A 25,455-nucleotide genomic window follows, 5' to 3' on the forward strand; every position below is an offset into this window, starting at 1 on the left:
ATCGTTTACGACGAAGCTCAGAGAGCCAATTCACGAAACAATGAACGACTTTAGAATGTGCCGATGACCTTACAACAAGCCTTATACGATCCTTTCCTTTGTTATTCAATTTTGTCTATTCATCTTGTTTCAGATACGCTCAGGCCTGGCTGGATGATTAAATTGTCGTTTCGACAGTTGCTCCAAAGTCTGCCCACCTTTAGGTACGTATGGAATTGCCAATGCAAATTCAGCATTGCGGGATTATCCTAGTCTATTAAACACCCTGTCAATAGATGGATAGCGCTTCGCATTGGCTGTGTACGAAAATAATAGCAAGTCATGTCCATAGAGGTCTTCTATGAGTATCAGACACAATGCTTTGCTCTCTATACAGGTTTTATATATGAGAATGTGAGTTATTAGATGTAAATGGTATATTTCACCAAGCATAGCACTACGTCCTGTGGTATCGTGTCAGCTGTCAGCTGAAATGTCCAACCATCCATCTGACGCGATTCTTGGTAGCTATGTGCCATACAGGCCCCTGCATAAATCACAATTTCAAGCTCATGTAAGGAGCCCCAGTTAACGACTTGCAGAGAGGGATGTTAGGGCTGGCCAGGGACCCCCTGACATTATTTTTTCCAAGTATAAGCCTGCATTGCTAGACGTAACTAGCACGTCTAGAAAGGCAGACGACCAGAGAGTGGAAGAAAGGATCCTTTAACCACCCCCATCTCTCTTCCCCTCATTTCATGCCCACATTGCAAAACACAAACACGTCCGTATTAAGTTATTGCATAGTGCGAGCAACCTATTCATCTATAAAAAGCTAGCCATGTTCGGAAGGAGTAGCAAATTGTCGAACACACAGACCGAAAGCCATGATGGTGAAATAAAAGCCAGTCAGCGACATACCAAGCATTGATATCTGCTCTCAGCTCCCGAGGGACTCTGAAGAATGTAGGCAACAGGAAAATGGCATCGACGAGGCCTCTCACGCCCAACCGCGCAAGAAGTCCACGTCATTGTGAGAGCTTCTCCCGAGCCCCCATCAAGCAAACCTTCCTCATACTCCTTGCCGGCGTCGGTCTCATGAACATAGGATACCAAGTCTACTGATTCCCTCGACCTCTGAGACCAATATCGTGCAACTGCGGCGAAACCCTCTCAGAGGCCATTGCCAACGGGTGTCGGTACGATTCACTCGCCGCAGCCTGGCTACCTCCGGTGTGCCGGAAAGATGAGCTGATCGATCGCTTTGAACGTGCGAATCCTAACCCATACGGTAGCTGGCCGTACTACGGGGATAAGAATAAAACGCAACTACTATCCGTTGAGGTCTCCATGCTGCCTGAGACTGGGGGGCCACTTTTTTACTACGCACCAGTGGCATCTTGTTCATTGTGCCTATTATTGGAAGATGTTTCTGACTCTGGAACAAGAGACAATCATTGAGCATCGGTATAACAACTTGGCCCACTTGGACCACTATGAGATGATGTTCTTCAAAAGGGACCCCTTGGATACTATCGTCACTGAGGCTGGTGTGGCGCTTCATTCAGATGTGATTGTGACCGCGATGAAGCATAAGCATGATCATGGAGATAAGACAAAACTGGCCTGATCAGCGCCGATCCACATTAGCATATTGTTCTTTTGGATCTTCACAGTATAATGAGAGGGTGCCTAGCAATGCCCGATAGCACATAATCTGTCCTCAAATCTGTACATAGACACCGAAATGAGAAAAATAAAAACTCTGCTTTGATGGTATCAAAACACGAAGACGCGAACCCGCCACTCTGGAACTTGCACGTAGCCCATCCGATGTAGAGCTGAATCTGAAAATCAAACCATAGGTTGTACGCACAGAAAGTAAAAGTTTAAAGAACACAGCGAGAAACAAAAAAAAGAGATAATCACATGGAAGAACGAAGGCAAAAAGTAACATTCTGATAACTAGTCCGTGAAATTCGGTGGGGACTCTCAGAAAGCACTCACGCTCTACATCACCATTTGGGGTCGCAAGCCTCATATATTGAGAGATAGAACAGTACTAGAGGAGGGTGCTTGTCAGAGGATGATAATGATCCGCAATATCTTATTCCCCCTTCCCAGGCAAAAATGGCCAAGCAAAAGGGGGCATTCTAAGCATCAATCCCAAGGTGAGGGTTGATATTATTGCTACCCTTGTCCTGATACACTCATAATATATTATTCAAATTATCCTCATATATCCTGAGTAAGTTCTGTACGATATCGTCGTCCCCCTCTGCAGCAGAATGCAATGGTAACCAGCCTGCTGCATCGACAGCGGTCAGATCCACATGCTGTCGAAAGCAGCTCGCATACAATACTATAATTACCGGTCCTGACAGCTGCGTAAAGTAGGGTGGATCCATTTCCGTTTATAGCGTTGGGATTGGCGCCGCTGGCAAGCAGAAGGCGTACAGCTGCAAGATATCAACGGCGAATAGCAATATGTAGGGTTGTAGTCCAACTTCTAGAGTTATTTGTAGTACTAGCATCGGTCGTTTCAATGATATAGCAAAATCCTACCGTCCTGCTGGGCATGTTAGCAGAGGGTTTGATGATAAATCTGGGGCTTTGATAGAGTAGTTTAGCGTCGGTATAACAGTCGGAGCAGGACGTAGGAGGAATATTAATTAAAAGAAACTGCCAGGAAAGTATAATGTCTTTGCTGTGCTAATCAATTCCGTTCCCTGCGTAAGCTACGTTGTTAGAGTGCAGATACCCTTTCCATTACTAATGAACTGCGTGTGGAATGCATAGGCACCCTTATCCTCAGTCGATATTGTGGCCTTCATATTTAGGTGATTACAATAGCGACATGACAAAGGGGATTAAATTCCAATACATGGTTGTGCTCTTGCCAGTGTAGCAAATGGATTCTTGACCTACAGGACAAAATATGGGTCATGCATGGCAAGTATTCGCCTGTCTGCAAATAGTGCCAAGATTGCTGTTCGGCTTTGAGTCTGTTCAATCAATCACAATATGATGTACTTGTTACAAGGGGAGCCATGTCGAACTTACTCTACAAGGGGAAATCAAAGTAGTTAAAAACGTCGAAATTCCCTTTACTGCTTTGCTACAACTCTATGAGCTGGGATACACTTCGTACACGCGGTGTAGCGTGTCGCAAAGGGTAGCTTCTCGAATTTGTACGTACTGATAGGTGAAATGTGCACTTCGGGGCGGTGATTGCTCGCCGTTGCACTCTGCATACCCGAAAAATCAATACTTTTTGCGTGAGACCTTCTTGACACAATGAATTTCGCACCATTCTCAATTGCTTATAGTATCGTTGAAGTGCTTTCAAAGCACAGTGGGGTTCCCGTAACTTATGAGTTTAAGTGGACCCTTGTATGGCAGGCTAAATTGAGGTTCCGGGGACAGCCGCCGAGCCCTACGCTATTACAAAAGGGGGTTCACTATTCCTAAATGGACACACAGGCCAAAGCTACGGTCTGCCTTATGGATAAAATAGGAAGTAGTCAAATCTAACTTGAACTTAATCATTGAAACAAAGTCTGCGCTACCCCAGGCCCAGACCGCTTGATTTGGAGACTATACTTATTTAATACCCCCTAATTTAGGCTCTATTATACCGTTTCCAGGTATCTTTACCAATGATAATTCCAATATATTATATAATAGTATTGGGGGTCACTACTCCAGAGTAGAGTATATTAGATAATTGAAACTACCGAGAGTGAGAAATCCTTGTTATCCAGGCCTGGATTAAATTTAGATCGCTGTACAAGGCTGCATTTATGCCCTCCACAACGGGGTTTGCCGGGATTTGCGCCCGTCGAACCCCCCCGGCCGAGACGTCGGCGATGAGTTGACATCCGCCATGTGGCAGCTTATCATGAGCCCTAAGCTAGTAGAAGAAACTGTGTAGATCATTCTCGACGAAGTACATGCATGCGGCCATTGGCGGCAACGTCTGCCGGCCAATAAAATTAGCGATGCAAAATTCTCGTCAGAGTCCGAGTCGTTAGTGTCATACGGAGATTATATCCAGGAATACCAGGGGCAGGCGTGTGACCGGGTGGTGAAGATCCCTGAGCACCGCCACGATATGACCCGTAGGAAGTAAATTAACCCCCATTGCTGCCCACCGACATGCACTGACACCTATGTTTCTCACTTTAGCTCTTTGTCCCCCCCTTTTTTCCTTCTTTTTCCTTTTTGTTCTTTCCTTCTTCTTTTTCTGCTCTTTTCTGGAATGCTCATCTCCTATGAGCGTATTGTGAAGGAAGGTGGATCTACCACCAGAATCGTACCATGCATAAGTGCTCAGACTGCAGAAGTTCGACCCTTAGCATTTGACGAATTACTATTATTGAACCTTCTCCAAGCCATAAGCCATGACGTAGATCCAGTCTTGGCCTGTGCCCACGTCTGCACGCGATTTACCTCCTCCACATACTAGCCACGCACAAAGAAGTCAGCTTGGACGAACGGTCCCTTACTCCACTGGACTTTCTCGGGTCGGCAAAAGTTTGTGTACTCAATAGGATCATAAGCTTATGCTCATAATGGAAGGCTATCTCGGTCCAGCCCCTGCCAAACAATCCTCGTGACGAAACCCACTTCTCGGCTCCGAGGAAACATTAATCAATGGTATACGGCGCTACTGATCAAACAGGAAGGAGACAGCTAACTGGTTGCTCATTCATACATGCGCTTATGATCTTATCTTCATATCCCCTGTTCGGTGCTGATTAAGATGAATGCTATTAGATGTTATAGCTTTGAAGTCTCAGATGTTCACCCATGTCGTGCCACTCTCAAAAGCCTGCACGGTGCAATGCCCTCAGTCTCAGTGTCTTGTTTGCTCAACCGACAAATTTAGGAACACTATCTCCAGCAGAGTAATTAAAAGCGGTATATTTGGTCGACTATTTCTCATCGCGGTCCAGCGCGGCATATAATCGGGAAAGCTCTGCCGAGAGCATGTGTTGCAGGCAAATCATATCGTCAATAACACCGGACGCAGGTAGTCCACTGCCATCTTGCCTGTCGCGTATGGATGACAATGATTGCCCCGTCAGGGTCACGATGTGATGACTCAGCTTTGTTATCTATAACTCTTGGTCAGTAACGATACTGTCAAATAGGCAAAGTTGACGTACTTTATCCAAAGAACAAGAGATATCAGGAGTCTGCTGCGTTGGTGTTTTGAACTTCTGCTCAAATGGTGGTATGGTTAACTCATGCGCCAACTGGGAGGGGGCCAGGGCCAAGCAAACCATTGTCTCCTTTGCACGACCAGCCTGTTCTTTCAATCTAAGTGTGTCTTCAATGTCATCGATTTGCTTTCCCGTGGAGGAGTTTCTAGAGCATTAGAACAGAGCTGAGATGCGGGTGGTCTATGGTCTCAGCCTCTACTTATTAATAGCTGAAGGCTGACAGATGTACCCCATTCTAGACGCATACAGCCTAAAGCATATCTAGCTTCGATGCGCAAGGAGTCATGAGGGAGGGGAATAATGGCAACTTATTTTGTCTGATTTCCCATTTCACTAGTGATAGGTATTATGTAGGACCTGCACATGTTGTTCCGGGGCGCCAACTATTGGTGAGGATAGGCTGCCAGGCAAACATACTTAGTCCATCTCTACCTGGGTGAATGAAATGCCACTGAAGTCCACAACTGTTTCTTAACAACTGGATTTCATGAAAAAGGGGCTGTATTTACCAGCAAGAATGAAGTCTCGTTACATGTTTCAAGATACTAAAGAATGTATAACCCCAAAGAGGTATGATGTCCTACCTTAGCAGATGGAAACTTGCCGGTGATTCATCGCTTTCCAGGAGCGTTCAAGCCACTAGAACCACGATAGTCCATTTCAATCAGGCTAAACGTCCTAAGAGGCATATAGATGGTACTTATCCGTTCTACTAACATACTTTAGTGTAAACGATTAAGTGATTGATGAATCCGGATATCGAGTAAGTAAGAGTCCTTAGCTATGACCCTTTGCCAGAGTCAGTTCGCGAGGTGGGATGTAGGTACAAACGCTTAGGCAGGAAAAGTTTGTTCGTCACAGAGGACGCAATGGCCTCTTTACCCGAAAGCTATTGGTGGGGACATATGGGGTGTAGTTGGATGACCATAGTGCAGAATCCTATAACAAATATATGCTCATATTAGCGGGATAGAGTAGGGAAAAGTAGGTGGTATCTCTGAATCACCCGGATATCACTTCCTGTTATGCTATTATTGGAGAACCAGATTGTTGGGATCCACGAGAAACCCGAGCACCACCTATTTATGATCTCTCGTAGTAGAAGAACGAAGCGGAGACGGACATAATCCACATCACATCTGAGCAATCGACAGATCTAGCCCCACTCAACCACGCGAGGGGCGAATTTCCAAAATATGGTTGCCGTATTACCGATATGCTTATTATAAGAGCCATGTTGCTTAAAACAGAGCCTAGTGATATCTCCGCGGAAATGGCCCTACATCTGGAGGAGTCCGAGCGTAGTTCGTACGGCCGCCCGGCCAAACTTTCTTCGTTTGTTGTATTGTTGTTGTTTTTCTTTCCTATTCCAGGGCTCGATCGATTGAGAGATATGATAGAACAGCTGGCCAATACTACTGGGTAATGTTACCGTGATAGATACGGCTAGTGCCAGTGGCCATGAATCAGACATTCGAGCATGTGTGGATGGTATGTCGGAGCCGAAATCATGCCGCCGCTAGGACAAGACTGCAGAGATCAACGTCTTTCCGTCGTTCATGGTTGGCGGATGATGCTACCCTCTGAGATTGCGGATCCACAACCGTGCGCTGGGATCCAGACATGTTCAAACCGTCCGTAATTGGCAGGAGATTTGCGGCCAGGGAAAGTGGGTATTTTCGAGGCCAGTCCCAGCCTAGGAAACGGCCGAGTCGTGGTGCTTGGATACCCTCCAACGGTTCGACTCGGCAACTAGGAGTGACAAGTCACAAAAATTAAATTAGACCAAGTATGCTCCTATTGCCGTGGGTCTTTCACCACTCTGTTCAGCCCGAGTAACACTCCACCCATCGCCATATCTCTCGGTGGTAGCTGCATGCTTTGTGGGTTCTCGTCACGGCGAGGAACAAGATAGGCCACTAGCTGATACCTCCATACGTTAGTGGGAAGATCTCTTTAGCTCTCCTGAAATGGATCGTCAACCATATCTATAGCTGATTATCGCTTGGTACAACACTCTCGGGTTATTTGCTCAGTGCGACAAAGAGGTTGAGAAGATGCGCTGCTATCCCCCTTACCGGGAGGGTATACATGAATAAATTTCTGTAATGTATATCTCCCTGGATTCAAAGCGAAGTTGACCAAAAAGGAGGCAATGGATTTTCGCTTCTTTTCGTCAGCAGCATCCTTGCCCCTTATCTTTTTCAAATCGTATAGCCCCGGCTCCCAAAGCTTACAAAATATAACCTAGATATCCAAGTACTACCGTACGCCAAATTCATGGTCCCATGCAATCTCACAGAGGTTGAAGTGGATAATTTGAAGCTTGTAGATGCTCTTCTGATGCTCTGGAATAATATTCGTGTATACAGGGATAAACAAAAGTCAATAGAATAGTAGATAATCAACCATCCTTGACAACATATACTATTGTACCTTTTCTTTTCTTCTTTTTTTTTGGCACTCATAGCGTGTACTGTGTACTAACAAAAATATAATCTCTTCATTAGTTAGACTATAGAAGAGGCTTACGTACCAATCACCATAATTTGTTACATATATAAATTTAACATAAATTGATTTATCTATACTATTTCGTAAACTTCGGGGAAGTGGCTAAATATAAATCCGGTACTATAGCAGTTTCTCCAAGTCCACTTTCATTCCTTCTAGACCTCCTCAGCCTATTATCACCTATGCAACCGCCGTGACTACCACTCGGATTGCAGTCCCCCACTCGCTGGCTCACCCCGATATCTCTCAGCCAAGTGCAACAGAATCCCGTACCATTTCTCTCCTAGGCTAGACGTCAGAGCACCATTCTCCGCATCCGCACTCTCTATGATCACTTGTCCTATAAACTCATGCTGACGATGTCACCAAGCTCAATGCAATCTATCCCCGCTGCGACATTTTCAAAGCAGTTGCAACTATCAAGACCTCTTCAGACCAGAAATTCATAATTGACTTCTTCCAAAGCGTGTCTCTCTAATCCCAGCCTCTCTTAACAGTCTCTAGCTAGACACGGTCTGAAGGACATTCTGGATTTATTCCACCCGCTCAACAGTGAATATGCCCCATCAATACTCTACTTTCTATGTATCATTGCTGGTGCTGATCTTCTAGCCACGCAGAGTACCTACAAAATGAATTTCTACCTTTACGACTACGACCCTATCCCATACTCTTCTAAGACGGTACCCCTGTTTTTGGGCTCGACGATGCAGATACGCCTCGTTCGTTGGTCCCTTTCCGGGTGATGTCACTGTAATCCTGACTGGCTGGTGCGTGGTGATCATGAGTGGTGACCATACTTCTATAGCTAGACACCGTGTGAGAGGTACACTTGATGTTCGAGGGGAGTGCCTTTTCTTCTGAATGAAAGTGGTAGCGCTGGGCCTTGCTAACTCAGGAGCTATATGTATTTACTGGGTTACTCCTCTTCAAAGCAATGAATCAGGTTTGCGTTTGAATGGTACTGATCCCACTTGAAGCCTCTAACATACATATAATAGGGATATAAACTCTGTGATTGGTCTTAGCCGTCCTGATTAATTGTCACAACACAGTTATTTCTCTTTGAACCTAACACCTGGTCAGGAATATGTTGAACCTGAAGAACGCATCAAGGCCACTCTACTATCAACGGGGTACAGAGGTCCAATGTTTGGCCCCCACACGCATACGCTGTTCGATATTAAATGGAGGGGTTTGCTAGTCTAGTCGCGTTAGTCAGTTATTAGTCGACCAACTCTTCTCCGCAGCTAGCCATGGCGGTAGACTTCGGAGCCTCAGCCTTATCGATGCTTCGTAGCGTCGCATCACTGCACTTTTGCAACCCCTCAAAGGAGTACCGTGTTCCTTTCGCCGTCAATTGATATATCGTCCACGCATCTTCATCGTGGCTAACGCCTGTGGACAACTAGCCAGCTGTGCCGTTTCCACTTTAGCCCCTGATAGATATAATCTTTCTTCTGTGGCCTGTTTGACCGTCACACGCTAGAGCACCAACATGCGTTTCCAATCCACCCGCTCTTTGGCCTCCTTGGTCACCGTTACAGCCGCGGCCGCTAGCGATGTTGCGTCTTTCTTGTACCCGGAAGGGTCGTTTTCTGGCGATGCCAAACTCATTGGCACTGTAGGTACCCCTATTCAACGCAGGAAGTACACTTCTAATCACCACAACCAGACTGGTGGGCCCCTTACTACCTTGGCATTTAACTGTCCTGAAACTGCAACCCCCACTGCTACCACTAGTGCAGCTACCCGATCTACAGCAGGGTTTGATGATGAAGATGATGACCAGTGCTGGTTTCCAGATGGTGGTTACACCATCACAGCGGGCAGCACCACCTTTGAGTTTGCCTACACCACTCCAGGCTTGTAAGTATCAAGAACCACAGAGAAAAGATATGAAGAAACTAACAGACCTAGCACCATCTCGGCGGGCTGCTCTTTCGACAGCACCACGTATGCATCGTGCAAAGCCACTAGTACCTTCGTCTCAGATACCGGGGTTCAGAATTTCGAGACTAGTTCCTCCATCCCCTATATCACTGTCGCCATTACTGCCACTGAATCCTCTTCTACCAGTGCAACGGCCTCTGATACAAGGTCTGTTGCCTCCAAGACCACCGCCTCCGATACAGGTAGTTCTACGGTGGGACCTTTATCTCCTCCCACTTCTACCGCCGTCACTAGTGACAACGCGGGTATTCCATTGGCTACTGGCGCTGCTCAGTGCGTCGCTGGCGGTGCGGTTATGATGCTTGCACTGGCGATGGCTTAGAAGTGGGGTTGGACTGCAAAAGTAGCTCACGAGGATTGCGTTGCTTGCTGTGTGAAGGGAGCTAAGGCTTTTATGATCAATGCACAGGGCATAGTGCTAGCATAGTATGATAAAAAGGGGCCTTCCTGATGTATGTGTAGCTTACGTTTACTTATGGAGAAGTATTACATAAGCTTAATGATGCCATTCTCCCTTCCTATTCTTATAGTCTTGTCTGACAAATACAACCTTGTTTGAATACCCGAGGTTGGGGCCAAGAATTTCGGCGTGAATTTCCGGACATTCGGACGAGAGCAGTCCTCGGCCTTGACTAAATCCGAGATCGATCAATCGTATAGGTAATGCAGTAAGCCGAGGTGGTACGATTTATGACAGCAGCAAAGGTTAACTGAGCTCTTAGGATTCAATCTGTACGTGAAGTGACAAATATATAATTGAGAGTTCCGTAACAGCAGGAAACGCTGCTGAGTGGCGTGATTTTCATCACTGAGAAAGTGGTGAACCAAGGGCATGGCAATGGAGGGATATATATTGCTGGTCCTTGTAGACGGAGCTTAACCGGAGTTTATCTCGCGGTACGCAAAATCCGTTGGATATTAGAAATCCGACAGGATGTTCCGATAAGACGTTGCCCAGGAGGCCCTCCGATTTGCTATCAGATAAGATCGACACGTGCCGGCCACCCGACAGAGCTCACGTGACTTGTTCGGCCTTGAGAACATGGCGAATGTCCGATCCAATCATGGTCTCGGAATCTAGTCCGCTGAAGGTCAGGATGTGCCCGATTCAGAAAATATCCCGAATGTTGTCTCAAACCCCGAGTTTTCTTTTTTTTACATCAGGCGGTTGACGTGATGGGCAATGACTTGGCTAATAAATACTACGGTATCGCGCCATCCGTACTACTACTGTCCAAGCCCCGAGTACTTTTGGCTACTCCTCCATCCCCTGAAAAGTCCTGAACGATAACTCCTTCAGAGATGAGCGAAAAGACGGAGATTGGCGAAGGCAGCGACAAGGCCGACGTGCCACCGACTGCTGTCTCCTTTTTTGACCCCGCGCTGAAGTCGGTTCGGCGCCAAATCTTCATACAATGGGGGCGTACAGGTGAGTGGAAATACTGATACTCTCAGAATGTCAATTGTGTGAAACTTACTAAACCGTACCATCCTATAGTTCTTACACTGTGCGTCTTCATTCTGTGTATCCTTTCTCTATACTGGGCCGTCCAGTTTCGTGTCGAACAGAATCTCCACTCGCTAACGGTCTGGGTTGTCGATTTTGATGGCATGGTCGAGCCATATCTCGATACGAAACCAATTGTCGGACCTGCCGTGATGGACGTGGCAGAGAAGCTAATCAAAACCCCCGAAACTGGCCGATTGGGATATACGATAAAATCTCCGGATGAGTTCAACTATGATCCTTGGGCTGTACGACAGGGTGTGTATGATGAGCATGCATACGCCGCAATCATCGTCAATGCGAATGCAACTACCCTTCTCCATGATGCTGTCCAGAATGGAAATTCCTCGTATGATCCCACTGGAGCTGCGCAGTTCGTTGTTATCACTGCTCGCGACGAAACGACATATTCGAGTTATATCATACCGGGATTGACGGCTTTTGCAAACACCGTTCTGGCAGAATTCGGACCACGTTGGGTACAGAACATTGTACAAGAATCGCTGAACATATCGAATGTTCCCCAGGCGATAAACCCAGCGATTGGATTCAACACTCTGGATCTTAGGCCATTCGGCCCGGCCGCTGCAACACCCTCTGTGACGATCGGGTTGATTTACCTGATTATCATCGCCTTCTTTAATACCCCATTCCTGATGCCGATTCATGCACAATTTCTCAAAGGCAACCATCCTCCGCTGAGGATCCCCCAGTGGCTGCTTTGGCGTGTGTGTTCCAACCTCGCAGCGTATTTCTTCCTGTCCCTGTTCTACTCGTTCGTGTCGTTGGCCTTCCAGATCCCATTCGCCAATTCTCCAGCACCAGATACGGTTTCCGCTATCAATCCAAATGCCTATGGACATGGATCCTTTGTGGTGTTTTGGATGTTGAACTGGGTAGGCATGAGTGCTCTCGGATTTCCTCTTGAGAATATGGCCATGGTCTTAGGATTCCCCTGGAGCTCGCTCTTCCTGATCTTCTGGGTCATCAGTAACGTTGCCACCGGCTTCTATGCGTTGGATCTAGCCCCAGGATTCTTCCGCTGGGGTTACGCATGGCCATTGCATCGCAGTAAGTCTGTCCGGTCTCTGCATATTTACTCCTAGCACTAACATAAAGAAGTTGTCGAGGCGTTACGTACCATCCTCTTCGGGACCCACTCTCGCATCGGCCTCGATTTCGGCATCCTTTTTGCATGGATCGGCGTATCTATTGCCTTCTTTCCGTTTGCTTCCTTCATCATGCGATGGAAGATGAAGCGGGGACTGTAATCTGTGACTGATTATTCATGATTCTCAATGCTTCTTCCTTTATGTTCCTGTATGTTTCTGTTGTTAGAAGTATAGATTAAGCCCTATGGATTAGGGAAAAGTATAGATTAGAACCGTATAAACTAATGATACCATACCTCCATTGCAATATGTGCAGTTGGCAGACTAATTCAATTACGGCCGGATAGAGTCGCTGGGTACTTCATGATTATTGAGGAGGGGGACACGAGGAATAAATAGGTATAGTCGGAATGTATTACAACAAGCGTCAGATATACTTTCTGTGCCTCCTAGCAGTTGCTGTTGACGTTAGGAGCAGGCTTATGTTGAAGGTTACATTCGGAACGCGCAGATCACTGAACTAGGGTTGAAAGGGCAGCATGGGATGGAAATCATATTTTCTTGGGCGTGTAGGATATGTAAGGCTCTTTCCCTAACACAATAATTCATCTTCTTTGGTTTCATCCCTAGGATACGAGGAGGTTCGGAGCCAAGGTCCGTGAATCAGATTAGTGGGGTTATCGAAAAACCTTGCGAGATCAGGTCTAGAACCGCCACTGGCGTTTGTACATAGTAAAGGGACAGCTCTGGGACGCCGTATGATGTAAGACTCGGAGAAGGCCACATCCCTGGTATTTGAGAATCTGTGAGCCATGCTCTGTTGATTGCCCTATAAAATTCTACTATAAGCACATGTCCTGACAGAAAGAAAGCACCGTGTCCCATTATGCGGGCCGCAGCCCTATGCGTGGTATTTGTCGGTCGTCTTTGCTTAGGTACAGACGCAGCATCCGTGGTTCTATGCTGATCAAATAAGACTCGTAAGAGAGTTCCAGGTTTCCTCTTCGACTCATTCCATAGGCCACTCATGAATACGATCAACAATTCTTCAAGCCCTCATCCATGTGAGGGCTTCCAATTCAAAAATTCTTCATTGATCAAATGGATGAAGCCATCGCTGGTATCATTCATCCCGTATTTATAGTGTATTTTGGCTTCCGCTGATAAAAGCCCCTCTTATCTCCCATGCCACCGTCCGAAGCCACGACCTACTAGTAGTTCTTTCACGGCCAAATACAATCATGGAGCCAGTGGCACGACTAGACAATTACGAATGGACCTCACGTCGTAAAGAAACCTTGATTGCATGGTTCGGGAGCTCCAGACGCCACGAACGTGCAACCTAGGGTTACTGCTTCCCTTTTGGGAAACTCCTCGTGCCTGCTCTAATCTTTTCATAGCCATTCATTAGGCCATGTGCATGTTCTATTGGTGGTGAGTGTAAGCAGATTGAGGCTGTTTACGGTGAAGTTATTGCCTGTTGCTTGTATCACTAATAGCGTTTCGTTTTTATATCGAGCTATATATACTATAATTTTCTCGCATACCTCCCTCGGCGCTTGTCATCTCTCATAGCCTAACTTGAAACGTCAAATCGCAGCATTTCAGTGAACGCAACATGACTACTTTGACTTCTGGCGGCAATTCCGCCTTTCCCAACTACAATGCTGAATTGGCTCATACCCAGGATGCAAACGAACGTCGTCGTCTCGCACTTGCCCAGATCGACAACGCCCCCTTTGGCTGGCGGCACGCTCGGGCGGTCGTTGTGGCTGGTGTCGGGTTCTTCACAGACTCCTATGACATCTTCGCTATCAACCTCTGCTCAGCTATGCTGGGCATTGTTTACTGGCAAGATGCCGTTTCACGCCCTGGAAAGATTCCGTATCACTCTGACACCGCCATAAAAGTGTCTACCTCAGGGGGTACGGTCTTCGGGCAACTTTTCTTTGGATGGCTTGCGGATATTGTGGGGCGCAAGCGGATGTATGGAATTGAATTGATTATCATCATTTTAACGACCTTGGCCCAGGCTCTCGCATCGGACTCTCCTGCTGTCTCGATCACCGGTATCCTGGTCTTCTGGCGCGTACTCATGGGGATTGGTATTGGTGGTGACTACCCACTGTCCTCCATTATTACTTCCGAGTAAGTCATTACTATCAGTGGCTGTATGGCGACTGATGGCAGAATGCTGTAGGTTCGCAACGACCAGGCACCGAGGCGCGATGATGGGTGCAGTGTTCGCAATGCAAGGGTTTGGACAATTTGGCGCTGCGATTGTTGCTCTGACTGCGACAGTGGGCTTCAAAGGATCTCTGGAGTCTGCAACATCTGTAGCGACGTGTTCAGGAGTCTGTCAACTTGCCGTTGACAAGATGTGGCGCGTTGTGATTGGATTTGGGGCTGTTCCGGCGTGTCTTGCTCTTTACTACCGACTCACCATCCGGAGACACCGCGCTACACCTTTGATGTTGCTAGAGATATTGAAAAGGCGGGCGCTGACGTCCGTGCCTATATTGAGGGAAAGCATGAAGGTCACCCGGATGAGGTCAGGCGAATCGCTGTTTTACAGGATGAAGCCGTGGTTCTGGTCACCCCCAAAGCCGGTTGGTCGGACTTTTGGTCCCATTTTCTCAAATGGAAGAATGGTAAGGTTCTACTGGGTACTGCGGGCTCATGGTTCTTCCTTGACGTTGGTGTGTATATTGGTCTCCTTTACAGAGTAAAATGGCTAAGACTTGCAGCTTTCTACGGTCTCGGTCTCAACAACTCGATAATTCTCACGGCCATCGGCTGGAACGGTGGTAAGAATGTTTACGAATACTTTTACCGCAATGCAGTCGGAAATTTGATTCTAATCTGCGCTGGTGCGATCCCCGGATACTGGGTCAGCGTTGCGACCGTGGACTATCTCGGCCGCAAGCCGATTCAACTGATGGGGTTTGTTGTTCTGACTGTTGTGTTTATTGTCATCGGCTTTGCGTATGAACCTCTCAAACGGTCGAACAACGGTTTGCTTGGATTATATATCATTGCTCAATTCTTCTTTAATTTTGGACCTAATGCAACAACATTTATTGTTCCTGGTGAATGCTTCCCCACGCGGTACCGTTCCACTTCGCATGGGATCAGCGCAGCATCGGGGAAGGTTGGAGCAATCATCGCACAGTGTGTTTTTGGACCTCTGGCATATAAAGGAGCCAAGGAGGGCAAGGATTCATCGGATACTCCCTGGTTGAATCACGTAATGCAGATATTCGCCTTGTTCATGCTCTGTGGGTGTTCCACGTCCCTGTTAATTCCCGAGACAAAACGCAAGACACTGGAGCTGATGTCCGGAGAGGATCTCGAAACATCGTCGGAGTCTACTGGGGAGTCTCGAAGCCAGGTGGAGGCCAGGCCTGCCCAACCGAAGAATGAGAATACCACCAGTGAGGCAGAGAGACACGCGGAGAGCAATGAAAAATTGGTAGATTTGTGTCCCGTTTTTAGCGGTTAGTTATGGCGTTAAGTTGGTATACTAAGTTCGAGTCTACATCAACCAATACTATTGTTAACCAATCTGTTTGAAACAATCAGTCCCAATGTTTAAATAATCAACCTTCCACCTCGTTCATAAATTATTCAGACGGCATAAATAACTCACAAATATGGTAACTGTGCATGGCGTAACTATGCTCTCATCAGTGACTACGCTGGAGTCACGAGCCTGATACCCTAAGGCAACCACCTCCCTCGCCTTCCGTATACCTTCACTACTTTCAGATACCAACACCAGCAACCCTCACCCACCACAATGCCTCCACCCAACAATCCAAACCAAAACCTCCCCCACCTAACAACAACCCTCGCCCACACAATCCCCGAAGAAATTACCTCCCTCCACCTGATCTCCGACAGCATCGCCCAACAACGCCAAACCGCATCCCGCGCCATCCTCTTCCACCCCCTAACCCTAACCCTGCTCACCCTCACCCTCCTCCTCTTCTCACAACACCTCTACCAAACACCCCCGGACTGGCCCCTCCTCGTAACAACAAGCACAGGTAGCATAGCAACCATCCTCCTATTCACACGGTACACCACAAGAGGCTACCTCGACGAAGCAGAACGCATTGGAACATGGAGATGGCTATACAGCAACAACCACCATTCCAATTCAAACCCACCACCCAGCCACCGCCACCAACACCCCACTTCCAAAGACCCAGAAACTAGTGCCAGAGACAGGGATCTAATTCTCATATCCAAATTCGGGGGCAAGATCATAGGCACGCTGGTTCTAAGGGCTTTTGACACCCTTTCTGAACTGGATGAGCATGTATCTATCCCCGAGAGAACGAAGATGGATGTTCTTGAGGATAGGACTACGGTTGGTGTTATTCGCGCTTGGACTGTAAGGTTGGGATATCGCGGCGTTGGGCTTGGGAGGGGCTTGTTGGAGGCTGCTGTTGCGGTTTGTAGGGAGAGGGGTTGGCGAGGGCCGGTCTTTTCAGAGAGACATGCGAATTCGAGGGTGTTTGGGTTGGGAGTTGGGGTTGGGACTGTGGGGATGAGGGGGAGGGATAGGTGGGCTTGGGAGGTTTTGGATTATGTTAGAAGGGGGTTTGGTGATTGATGTCTGGCTTTGGGTTGGTGGGAGTAGGATGGCTTAGTTAGGGTATTATATTGTTTGAGGTACGGTTGGACGTGTTATCGACTATGAAGTATGAAGACACAGCGAAAGAGGTCGGCCTTGATATGGTGGGATTGTGGCTTCAGGGAGAGGGTTCTGTGTTACACTTTGTTTGACTGATCCTGCACACCTCCGGTTAGCTGTTCTAAGTTCCAGGATTTTGATCTCTGTTTTCAACTATTGCATATATTCATGCACCTTATAACACAGTGTCCAAGGTCACTGAGATATACCTATATCCTGAAGAGGGTTCCTTTAATACCTTGCGACTATCTATGAGTCTCGCGTCTAGGCCCTCCATACACAATGTTTATTTCATGATATCAACATTGGAAGTCCCTTGTAGACTGCCATCGCTTATTTACATTCTAGGTATCAAGGGTGGAAAACTTGAATCAAAATGCATTTACTCCTTCCTAGACGCATACATCTGGAGAAAAAGCCTCAAAGACTCCGTACAATCTGAGACCCCCATCATCAACTCCACCATACGCAGCCCCGGGCCGCGCTGAAAGTTCTCTCTCGACAAAACACCATCAAGCTCCCCCCACGTTTGCACCCTCGCAGTAAACACAGGATATGAATCATCAGAGGGAGCCCCAAAATAAGAAGGTGAGTCAAGATACCGCCACATGGCAATATCATTATATTCTTCATTCATCCCATGAATCAAACGCTCGATGGTGTAGCCGTCGTTATTAATCAGGAAGATAATAACGCTCAGTTTCTTCCGAATAATGGTACTCAGCTCTTGTGCCGTCACTTGGAAACTGCCATCACCGATGAAGAGGATTGTCCGTCCTTGTGAGCCCATATTTCGTTGTGCTAGAGTTACCCCCTGTGCGGCACCGAGCATGTACCCAATCGATAGCCAGACACCGGAGTTGATCATGCTCACGTTTTGAGGAAAGACAAAGTCCCGTCCGCCGTTGCTTGCGGTGCCGGTTTCTGTTAGAACTATGTCCCCAGGCTGGAAGAAGTGTGACATGCGCTTGAAGAATATGTCTTGTGTCAGGGCGTCCGTGCTGATGACTGATGGGATGCGCTTTAGGGCAGCTCGCTGGTCTGGTAATTTTGGGTATCGCCAGAAGGAGAGCATAGTATCCTGGAGATGGTCGAGTACCCGTCTCAACACACCTTTGGGGAAGATGTTGTAGACCCTGCCATCGATGGTGATACAGGTCTGGTCGAACACAATGGACACGTTGGGGTTGGGAATTGTGGTAAAACACGTGGTATTCACATTGCTGTGGACGGGTCCGATATTTATAATCAGATCGCAGGATTCGACGTATGGCACATACGTCCCTTGCCCTAACGATGCATAGATGCCGTGGAAGTTCGGTAGTGTCTCATCTGCGATGCCCTTTCCGAAGGGTGTTGTAGCAGTTGGAAATCCTGTGCTTTTGACCAGCTCATCCGCCTCATTCGCTAGTCCGTAGCGGGATGTGCCGGCATCTATCAGGATGAATGGCTGCTTCGCATTACTGATCCTCTCAACAATGATATCACACACTTCCTGCTCAGCCTCCCGGTCGTTGACAGGTGGACTGAGATCTAAAGGAGAAGCAAGAGCTGCGGCGGGGATGGGTTCGGTAACCATGTCCGCCGGAACTTGCAAATACACTGGCCGAGATTGAATGACACATTCCCGTATCAGCCGGTCAATCTGGCCAGGGGCTGTTGAAGCATCCCAGAGATTCTCTTGTGCCACCGTGATCTTAGAGTACATCTCTGCGAACATGGTGAAATCGCTTGGTTTCCCACTGCACACGGAATGGTGAAGCTTAGCCCCTCGCATCTGCATTGCACGCTTCGGTGTCCCAACAATGTGAACGACCGGGGCCATTTCAGCATAAGAGCCCGCGACGGCGTTGATGGCGGATAGCTCTCCTACACCAAATGTCGTGACTAGGGCACCGATTCCCTTAACTCGCGCATACCCGTCGGCGGCATAGCCGGCATTGAGCTCGTTGCAATTTCCAACCCACTCCAGCCCAGTTGGGACAATATAATCCATCATCAGGAGATTGTAGTCGCCGGGTACTCCATGGACAGCCTGCAACCCGGCCTCACGGAGTCGCCGGAAGAGATATTCCGTTAGATGAATCGTTTCAGACATGGTCATTCTACTGGAAGAAGTGGTACCGGTAGAGCTTCACGGCTAAAGAACTGAGTGAAGGTTCTGAACACTGCTCTATTTTATAATTTACCAACTACACGAAACATATCTCGGAGGAAATATGAGTTAATTCTGAGACTATCGGAGTCATGTTCCGTGTTCCTTTGATCTACAAATCCGCCAAGGCCCCTAAACGTGAAGGATCGCAGCCCTAATGCACGGTGTATGGGCTAGTTATGAAGGAGGAGCCGGTTTATACTCTAGATCTATGCTACTGACCTGATAAGAGCGACTACGTAGAGTTTGCAGGGTGTTGGATAGCCTTAAATATAAGCATGCTTACTCTATTTGATTCTGTTTGGTGGGCGCCGTTTACCATTAACGTTTTATCCGTGGTATTGCCCAGCCCATCCACCGGAGAAACTGCAGTGCAGGAATACCTTCGCCATTCGCTCCATGGAATAGAACAGAATGCTCGGACATGAGTATAAAAGATCAATTCGTTTGTCCCATCTCCTTCGTACCCCCGAATAAGAAACTCGCAGCCCTACGACATCCCCACTGATACCATATTAATCTAGGCCCTAGAACTATAGCAATGACTTTCAATCCTCCCACCATAGTATGTAGTAGCGGTCAGGTGGCCTAGGGCCGAAACACCTTCGAATACCCCCCACTATCTTCGGAAGATTTTCGGATTTTTACTAGATGACATGCTCAGTGTCTTGAACTATACTCCATATAAGGTTAACAGGAACCCACGCTAAGAGAAACTAAAAATGTGGGGCCAACAACGGAGGCCCCGAAAGCAAGGGCAGGGTTCACACCTTGGCTTCAAGCCATGTCTGTGCTAGCACTGGCTCATGGGCCTGGCCTTGCTTCTCACGGCTTCGTCGGACTTCTTGACATCCTCTATCATAACGACTCCCCTTGGCGACTTTTGCATCATTATAGTCTCTCCATCCACATATGAAAATGGGCTCCTCGGTGAGGGCTCCGTCGGCGGGGTACTGTCTGCAGGAATAAGTCCGGCTATCGCGCTAGTATCCGCACTCCACATTTATGGCCTTGCTTTTTGGCGTCGCATGGCATCGTATGGCATGATAGATGTGGAAGCTTGCTTGGTTTTTGGTCGACTGCGGTTGGGCTATTTTGATGACTATCGTTGTGGGCTGTGGCTTCCTGGTGGCTGATGGCATTGTTCTATATTCTTGGAGTGTATCGTGTGAATTTCTGTAGTGTCTTTTTGTCTAATATTAGCTCTTGGCCATCTCTTTCTTCGGCTGACTGATTAGCCCATCACATACAGCTTCCAAAAAGAAAGAAAAGCAAGAACATCAATACAGGCTGGAAAGCACATATTCGTGGAGACTGCAGAGCAGGTGTGTAGACATGCCATATAAGACTAGTTACTGTTGACCCTCTTTAGTATCCTACTATGAACTTCAGTTCATTAATATGCGATTTTAGCGCCTTCTTGCAGAACACTCACCACTGACCAGTCGGGCAGACTCCGATAGCTTGATCCCCACATGAGCTTGATATTATGGTAACAGGTCTTTTGCTAGCTTATGTTAGTTTAGCTGTGCTATCTGGATGAAGACAAATAAGAAAAGTCACCCTAGTTCGTATTCTTGGAGACAGGGACCTAGCTGCATTTGGCGGGTCTGAACATACTGGAATAGTTTCAGTTGCTGTAGATTTATCTGTAGTGCAAAGGAAATGTTTCCGTATCAGTATTCCACCGGCCTCTTTATTTGTCACTCTATCATTCTCATGTAGATGAATATATTCGCTAGATAATTTGGTTACTGTTTATGCGTCGTGTTACAGCCTTCAGGTCCTAAAGTGGTTGAACTTTACACACTAGGGAAAGCTTTATTTAGAGCTGGTTAGTGGGCAAGGAGAATGTTCGTTCGACGAGTTGTAGAGCGTGGCCTTCATTCTCACTGACGACCTTCTAGTATTTTACTAGATAGAATTTTTCAATGGTAGCAACGAGCTCACCATAATCATGGTTTAAACACTTAAAAGTTCTTCTGCTGCAAGCTATTTCATATTGCTCCGGTACTCAAAACAGTGTAACACAGCGAGTTTTATTGCAGCAAAGCCAGGATTCGATGCACTAGTAATTGCCACTATTAAAAAATAACTATGAAGCTCAAGATGAAGCCCTAGGATTGAGTGAGCAGAAATCTCTTGTATTAATCAAGGATGATGCTATTACCAGACATCTAGCTATCGACCCTAAGGTAGCTTACATGAGGCGATTGGAGAGTATGGTCCCAAAGTTCATCAAAGAGTTGAACTGGTGCCAGCTAATTATCCCCATCAGAAAAAATCTCCCTTCATCCAAGACAGCTGCAACTGCCCAACTAATACCGCCACCAACCACACTCCCATGATCCTCATCTTGATATTCTTTGACCCGTACCATTCTTAATTGGCCACTTTCTCGCAGACGATTCGCTAGCGCATCAGCGTTGTCTTTCATCTTTCGTTCCTGCGACAAAGCTTTCACTCTCCGGTATTTATCTTCGCTCCAGCTGGGGTGGCACCGTCGCTCCTGTTCCAGGCTCCCATACATAATCATCAAAGTTGGCAATGTGGTACGTAGCTCTGAGCCTACACCATCTTGATGTTGTTTCAAGAAACGCTCAGCTTCCCCAAGGATAAACTCATTGTTCCACCAGGTTGAGGGACTAAGGGCAATAAATGTATCGAAAGGTGTTGTATTCTCGAACAGTGCATGTAGCGTGCATAGTCCGCCCAGGGAATGTCCGATAAGGATCTCTTTTGTCACAGATAGATTGCAGAAAACGTCTGTAAGCAAAGTGCTCCGTACAGTATCGACAAGGAATTCAAGAAAGCGCGTTGCGCCGCCATGAGGTGCAGTTTGCTGTTGACCATCAATTCCACACGGTGCTATGTAAGTATCGCATGGTGGTGTGTAGTCATAATGTCTTCGCGGACTGTATGGTCTGTCTTCGATTGGATACCCAATCCCTACCACAACTGCGTTATCGCTTGTGGGAAGCGTTGCACTACGGCGGGACGCTTCGGCTGTTGTGAAGAATAGCGCATTGCCATCAAGTACATAACTAGAATAAGTGTTAGGAGTGAGTGCACTTTTCGGATACCACTTCTGAGTTTGAGAATAGCATACATGATAGAGGCGCTATGGCCCGGGGCCTTAGGATCATCCCACGCTAGAGGCCACGCCACTTGAATCTGGTAGGCATCACCATCGGAGTTCTTCAGCTCCAGTTGTAGAGTATTGGGCGCATGTGCGAACATGTTCAAAGATTCAGATACGGGAGTTGTCGCTTCCTATATCACTAGCATACAGTGTGTGTGTTTATGAAGTACCTTTCGCATGCAACCTCAAAAACATTGGCGCTTCATGAGGAAGTAGAAGCCAGCCTGCCAGGCTAGGCAACAGTAGTATTGTGAGGGACTGCCACGTGCAAAATGCTACACTGTGTGTCAAGCTCATTGAATGGAATTTTAGCATCTTCTTGGCTGAGCTTCTTAGTTGCTGTCTTTGGTATATCATTAGGTAAACGGTGCTTGGCTCTCGTATCTCAGCCGTTTCGTCCAACAGAAATCGTGGCTCTATATCCACTACAAGGTAAATGGCTTGGCAAGGCGTTGGAAGTCAATCTAATCAGATCATCAGATACGAGGCAGTGGATTATAAGCCGCGATATCCGGATTTATGCCGACTACTCACCTCGACAAACAGTACCCGATCATCGGGAAGAATTGGAGTTAGGTGATAGTAGGGATATGTAATGGTAGATAGAATCGGTGTTTGGGACAGTGGTGCCATGCCGGGTCAGAAAAGTCTGTCTACCACTGGCCCCGGCAGTACAGGTAGACGGCAGGTAAATGTAACTGGGAGCCGACGCCTAGCTATATTATAACGTAAACACTTCCGTGTTTCATTCTTGTTTTTATTCTTCGGCTAGACACAAAGTTATTTGTTCCCCTGTATCACTTCTATGTCACACAGCTCCTCCCTTCCCCAATACTTTGCTTCCTTTGTTATATTCCCGGGTTTGAACGTACGCCAATGGAACAGGAAACAATATCCCAATCACAACCAAGCAGGGCTCCGGATACAATATCCAACAGTAACAAACATACAGACGATCAAATAACCGAGGTCCTACCTGAGAAGCACGATGTTGAGACCGGTTCGACCGCCGATAGTGCCCAAGCAGGAGTACAGCGAGCAGCAATACTACGAAAGACGTGGTCCAAAAAGGGCATGATAATTACATTCATGGGGTATGTATTGATCGTAACGAGGTGAAAGAAGACTGTGAGCTAAAGGAGCGCCCCCTAGTATCTTCCTATATACACTCGCGACACACTTTGGAGACTATTCCAGCCAGGTTTACATTCCCTACACCACAAGTTCCTTTAAGAGCCATTCCTCGATGAGTGCTGCAAGAGTTGCTAGTAATATCGCAAGTATTACTGCATACCCTATTATCGCTAAACTTGGAGATGTACGGCCCTGTTCTCCTTTTGTGGATTTATCCCGGTTCATCCCAATAGAAATAGGCTCCAATATTAACATCGAAAACTAGGTATTTGGAAGAGGGGAGATGTTCACCTTTTCGATCTTGATCACTACATTGTGCTATGTCATTTATGCTGCATGCAATAATATATCGCAATATGCTGTATGTGAAATGAAACCTCATCAAACACTCAAATGTCGCTTGGAGGCATTTTTGGTATCGTGAATCATTGCAAAGTTAACTTCTTGTCACTAGGTTGCTGCAGTCTTCCACTCCGTCGGTTCCACTGGCTTCGGCCTCACCCAACAAGTCTTTATTGCTGATGTTACAAACCTGATCAACCGTGCTCTATGGTCAACGTTGCCCGACTCAATATCCACCATCCCAACATTATACCTTGGCACGACGATTGGGCAATCAGTGTTGGACCACTCCACCTGGCGCTGGGGGTGGGGTATGTGGGCTATTGCACTGCCTGTTTGTGGTCTTCCCCTACTCTGTTCTGTATTCTACCACCAACGTCAAGCAATGAAAAATGGCCTTGGAAAAAAACGCCTTGCTACTCAGCTTGGACTACATGCCTCTCAGCCATGGTGGAAACAGGCATATGAGCTATTATGGGTTCAGCTCGATCTCCCAGGTGCTCTTCTTCTCCTCGCAGGGTTATGCTTGACTTTGATCCCTATTTCCTTGACGGGCGCGAATCGAAGTGATCGTTGGCAGAGTGCTACATTCATTGCATTACTTGTTGTCGGTATCGTGCTCCTAGTTCTCTTTGCTCTCTGGGATATTTTCGTGGCCAAGAAGCCCTTTATCCCGTACAGAATGGTTAGGAGTAAGACGGTTGCCGCTGCGTGCCTGTTAGGAGCGTTAGACTTTCTCCATTACTCGATGTTCACCGTCTTTTATAGCAGCTACCTTCAGGTGGTGGGTGGCTATTCTGCCGGACATGCAACTAGGATCGAGTTAGTACACTGTTCTTCCTCTCCAATCTCATTCTCTAACGTGTACACACCATAGTAACGCCCTGCGCGTATCCTTCCAGGTCTCGGGCATCTTCGCTGGGTTTTTTATGAAATACAGCAAGCGGTCGCAAATCTGGGTGCTAATCGGAGCTCCTATGTGCGTCCTCGGCATGGGCATTCTCCTGTATCTGATCGACATGGGAGAGGGCAGAATGGGCAATGAGGCGTCATTTGTCACAGCAAAAGCACTAATCGGTATCGGTCGAGGATTCTACCAAACCGCATCGCAGGTCTCAGCGCAAGCCGTAGTAACCAAGCAAGAGATATCCGTTGTGACCGCTGTATTCTTCGCATCGATGGGGGTTGGTGGGGCGATTGGTACCAGGTACGTATTGTAGTCATCATGCATGCAAACAATATCCTTTGGTTATATATGTTGCAATACCATCATTCGCTGACATATCCCTTAGCATATCAGGAGCAATATGGAGAAACAACCTTCCCACAAAACTGCGGACATATCTTCCCGACGAACTCAAGCCGCAAGCCACGGCTATCTTCCAGTCTATTGTCACAGCGAAGAAGTATGCCAAGGGAACGCCAGCCCGAGAGGCTATCGATCGTAGTTATCGGGAGACACAACGGCTCCTGGCAATTGGTGGTTTGTGTGCCGTGTCACCGATGCTTATTGTTATGTTCTTTCTGAAGAATGTGCATCTTGACCAGCGAGATAACGTGGTCGGTGAAGAGCAAGAAATGCCAGATAAAGTACAGGGCGAATCCAGAAATCAGGCGTCTTGAAGGAACACATGCTTGTTGTTCAACGGTTTATTTCCTTAGTCTTCTCGGTGATAGTTTGTATCCC

General features: G+C 47.2%; 5 protein-coding genes across 5 annotated transcripts; 3 read left to right on the forward strand and 2 right to left on the reverse strand.

Annotated features, from left to right (window-relative positions):
• Nucleotides 1-10,976: 10,976 nt before the first annotated feature.
• ANOM_001113 (SNG1 family protein) lies at nt 10,977-12,452 on the forward strand (the record flags this gene model as incomplete). Its single annotated transcript, XM_015546370.1, has 3 exons — nt 10,977-11,103; nt 11,173-12,252; nt 12,304-12,452. 3 exons carry the CDS (start codon nt 10,977-10,979, stop codon nt 12,450-12,452), a joined length of 1,356 nt encoding a protein of 451 aa, XP_015411605.1.
• Nucleotides 12,453-13,911: 1,459 nt separating this feature from the next.
• ANOM_001114 (uncharacterized protein) lies at nt 13,912-16,914 on the forward strand (the record flags this gene model as incomplete). The annotated part of the gene is made up of 4 exons (XM_015546371.1): nt 13,912-14,441; nt 14,494-14,996; nt 15,041-15,790; nt 16,019-16,914. The coding sequence occupies 4 exons, from the start codon at nt 13,912-13,914 to the stop codon at nt 16,912-16,914; spliced, it is 2,679 nt and encodes an 892-aa protein (XP_015411602.1).
• A 463-nt stretch (nt 16,915-17,377) lies between these two features.
• Nucleotides 17,378-19,099, reverse strand: ANOM_001115 (alpha-keto acid decarboxylase family protein; the record flags this gene model as incomplete). Its single annotated transcript, XM_015546372.1, has 1 exon — nt 17,378-19,099. The coding sequence occupies one exon, from the start codon at nt 19,097-19,099 to the stop codon at nt 17,378-17,380; it is 1,722 nt and encodes a 573-aa protein (XP_015411603.1).
• Nucleotides 19,100-21,356: 2,257 nt separating this feature from the next.
• Nucleotides 21,357-22,390, reverse strand: ANOM_001116 (alpha/beta hydrolase; the record flags this gene model as incomplete). Its single annotated transcript, XM_015546373.1, has 2 exons — nt 21,357-22,194; nt 22,260-22,390. Coding segments are annotated over 2 exons (969 nt in total), but the record flags the coding sequence as incomplete, so codon positions are not given.
• Nucleotides 22,391-23,168: 778 nt separating this feature from the next.
• Nucleotides 23,169-25,391, forward strand: ANOM_001117 (siderophore iron transporter mirA; the record flags this gene model as incomplete). The annotated part of the gene is made up of 6 exons (XM_015546374.1): nt 23,169-23,386; nt 23,445-23,610; nt 23,692-23,787; nt 23,881-24,590; nt 24,646-24,975; nt 25,061-25,391. The coding sequence occupies 6 exons, from the start codon at nt 23,169-23,171 to the stop codon at nt 25,389-25,391; spliced, it is 1,851 nt and encodes a 616-aa protein (XP_015411601.1).
• Nucleotides 25,392-25,455: the final 64 nt, after the last annotated feature.

The sequence above is a fragment of the Aspergillus nomiae genome (genome assembly GCF_001204775.2).
Source record: "Aspergillus nomiae NRRL 13137 chromosome Unknown contig00010, whole genome shotgun sequence".
Classification (NCBI taxonomy): Eukaryota; Fungi; Ascomycota; class Eurotiomycetes; order Eurotiales; family Aspergillaceae; genus Aspergillus; species Aspergillus nomiae.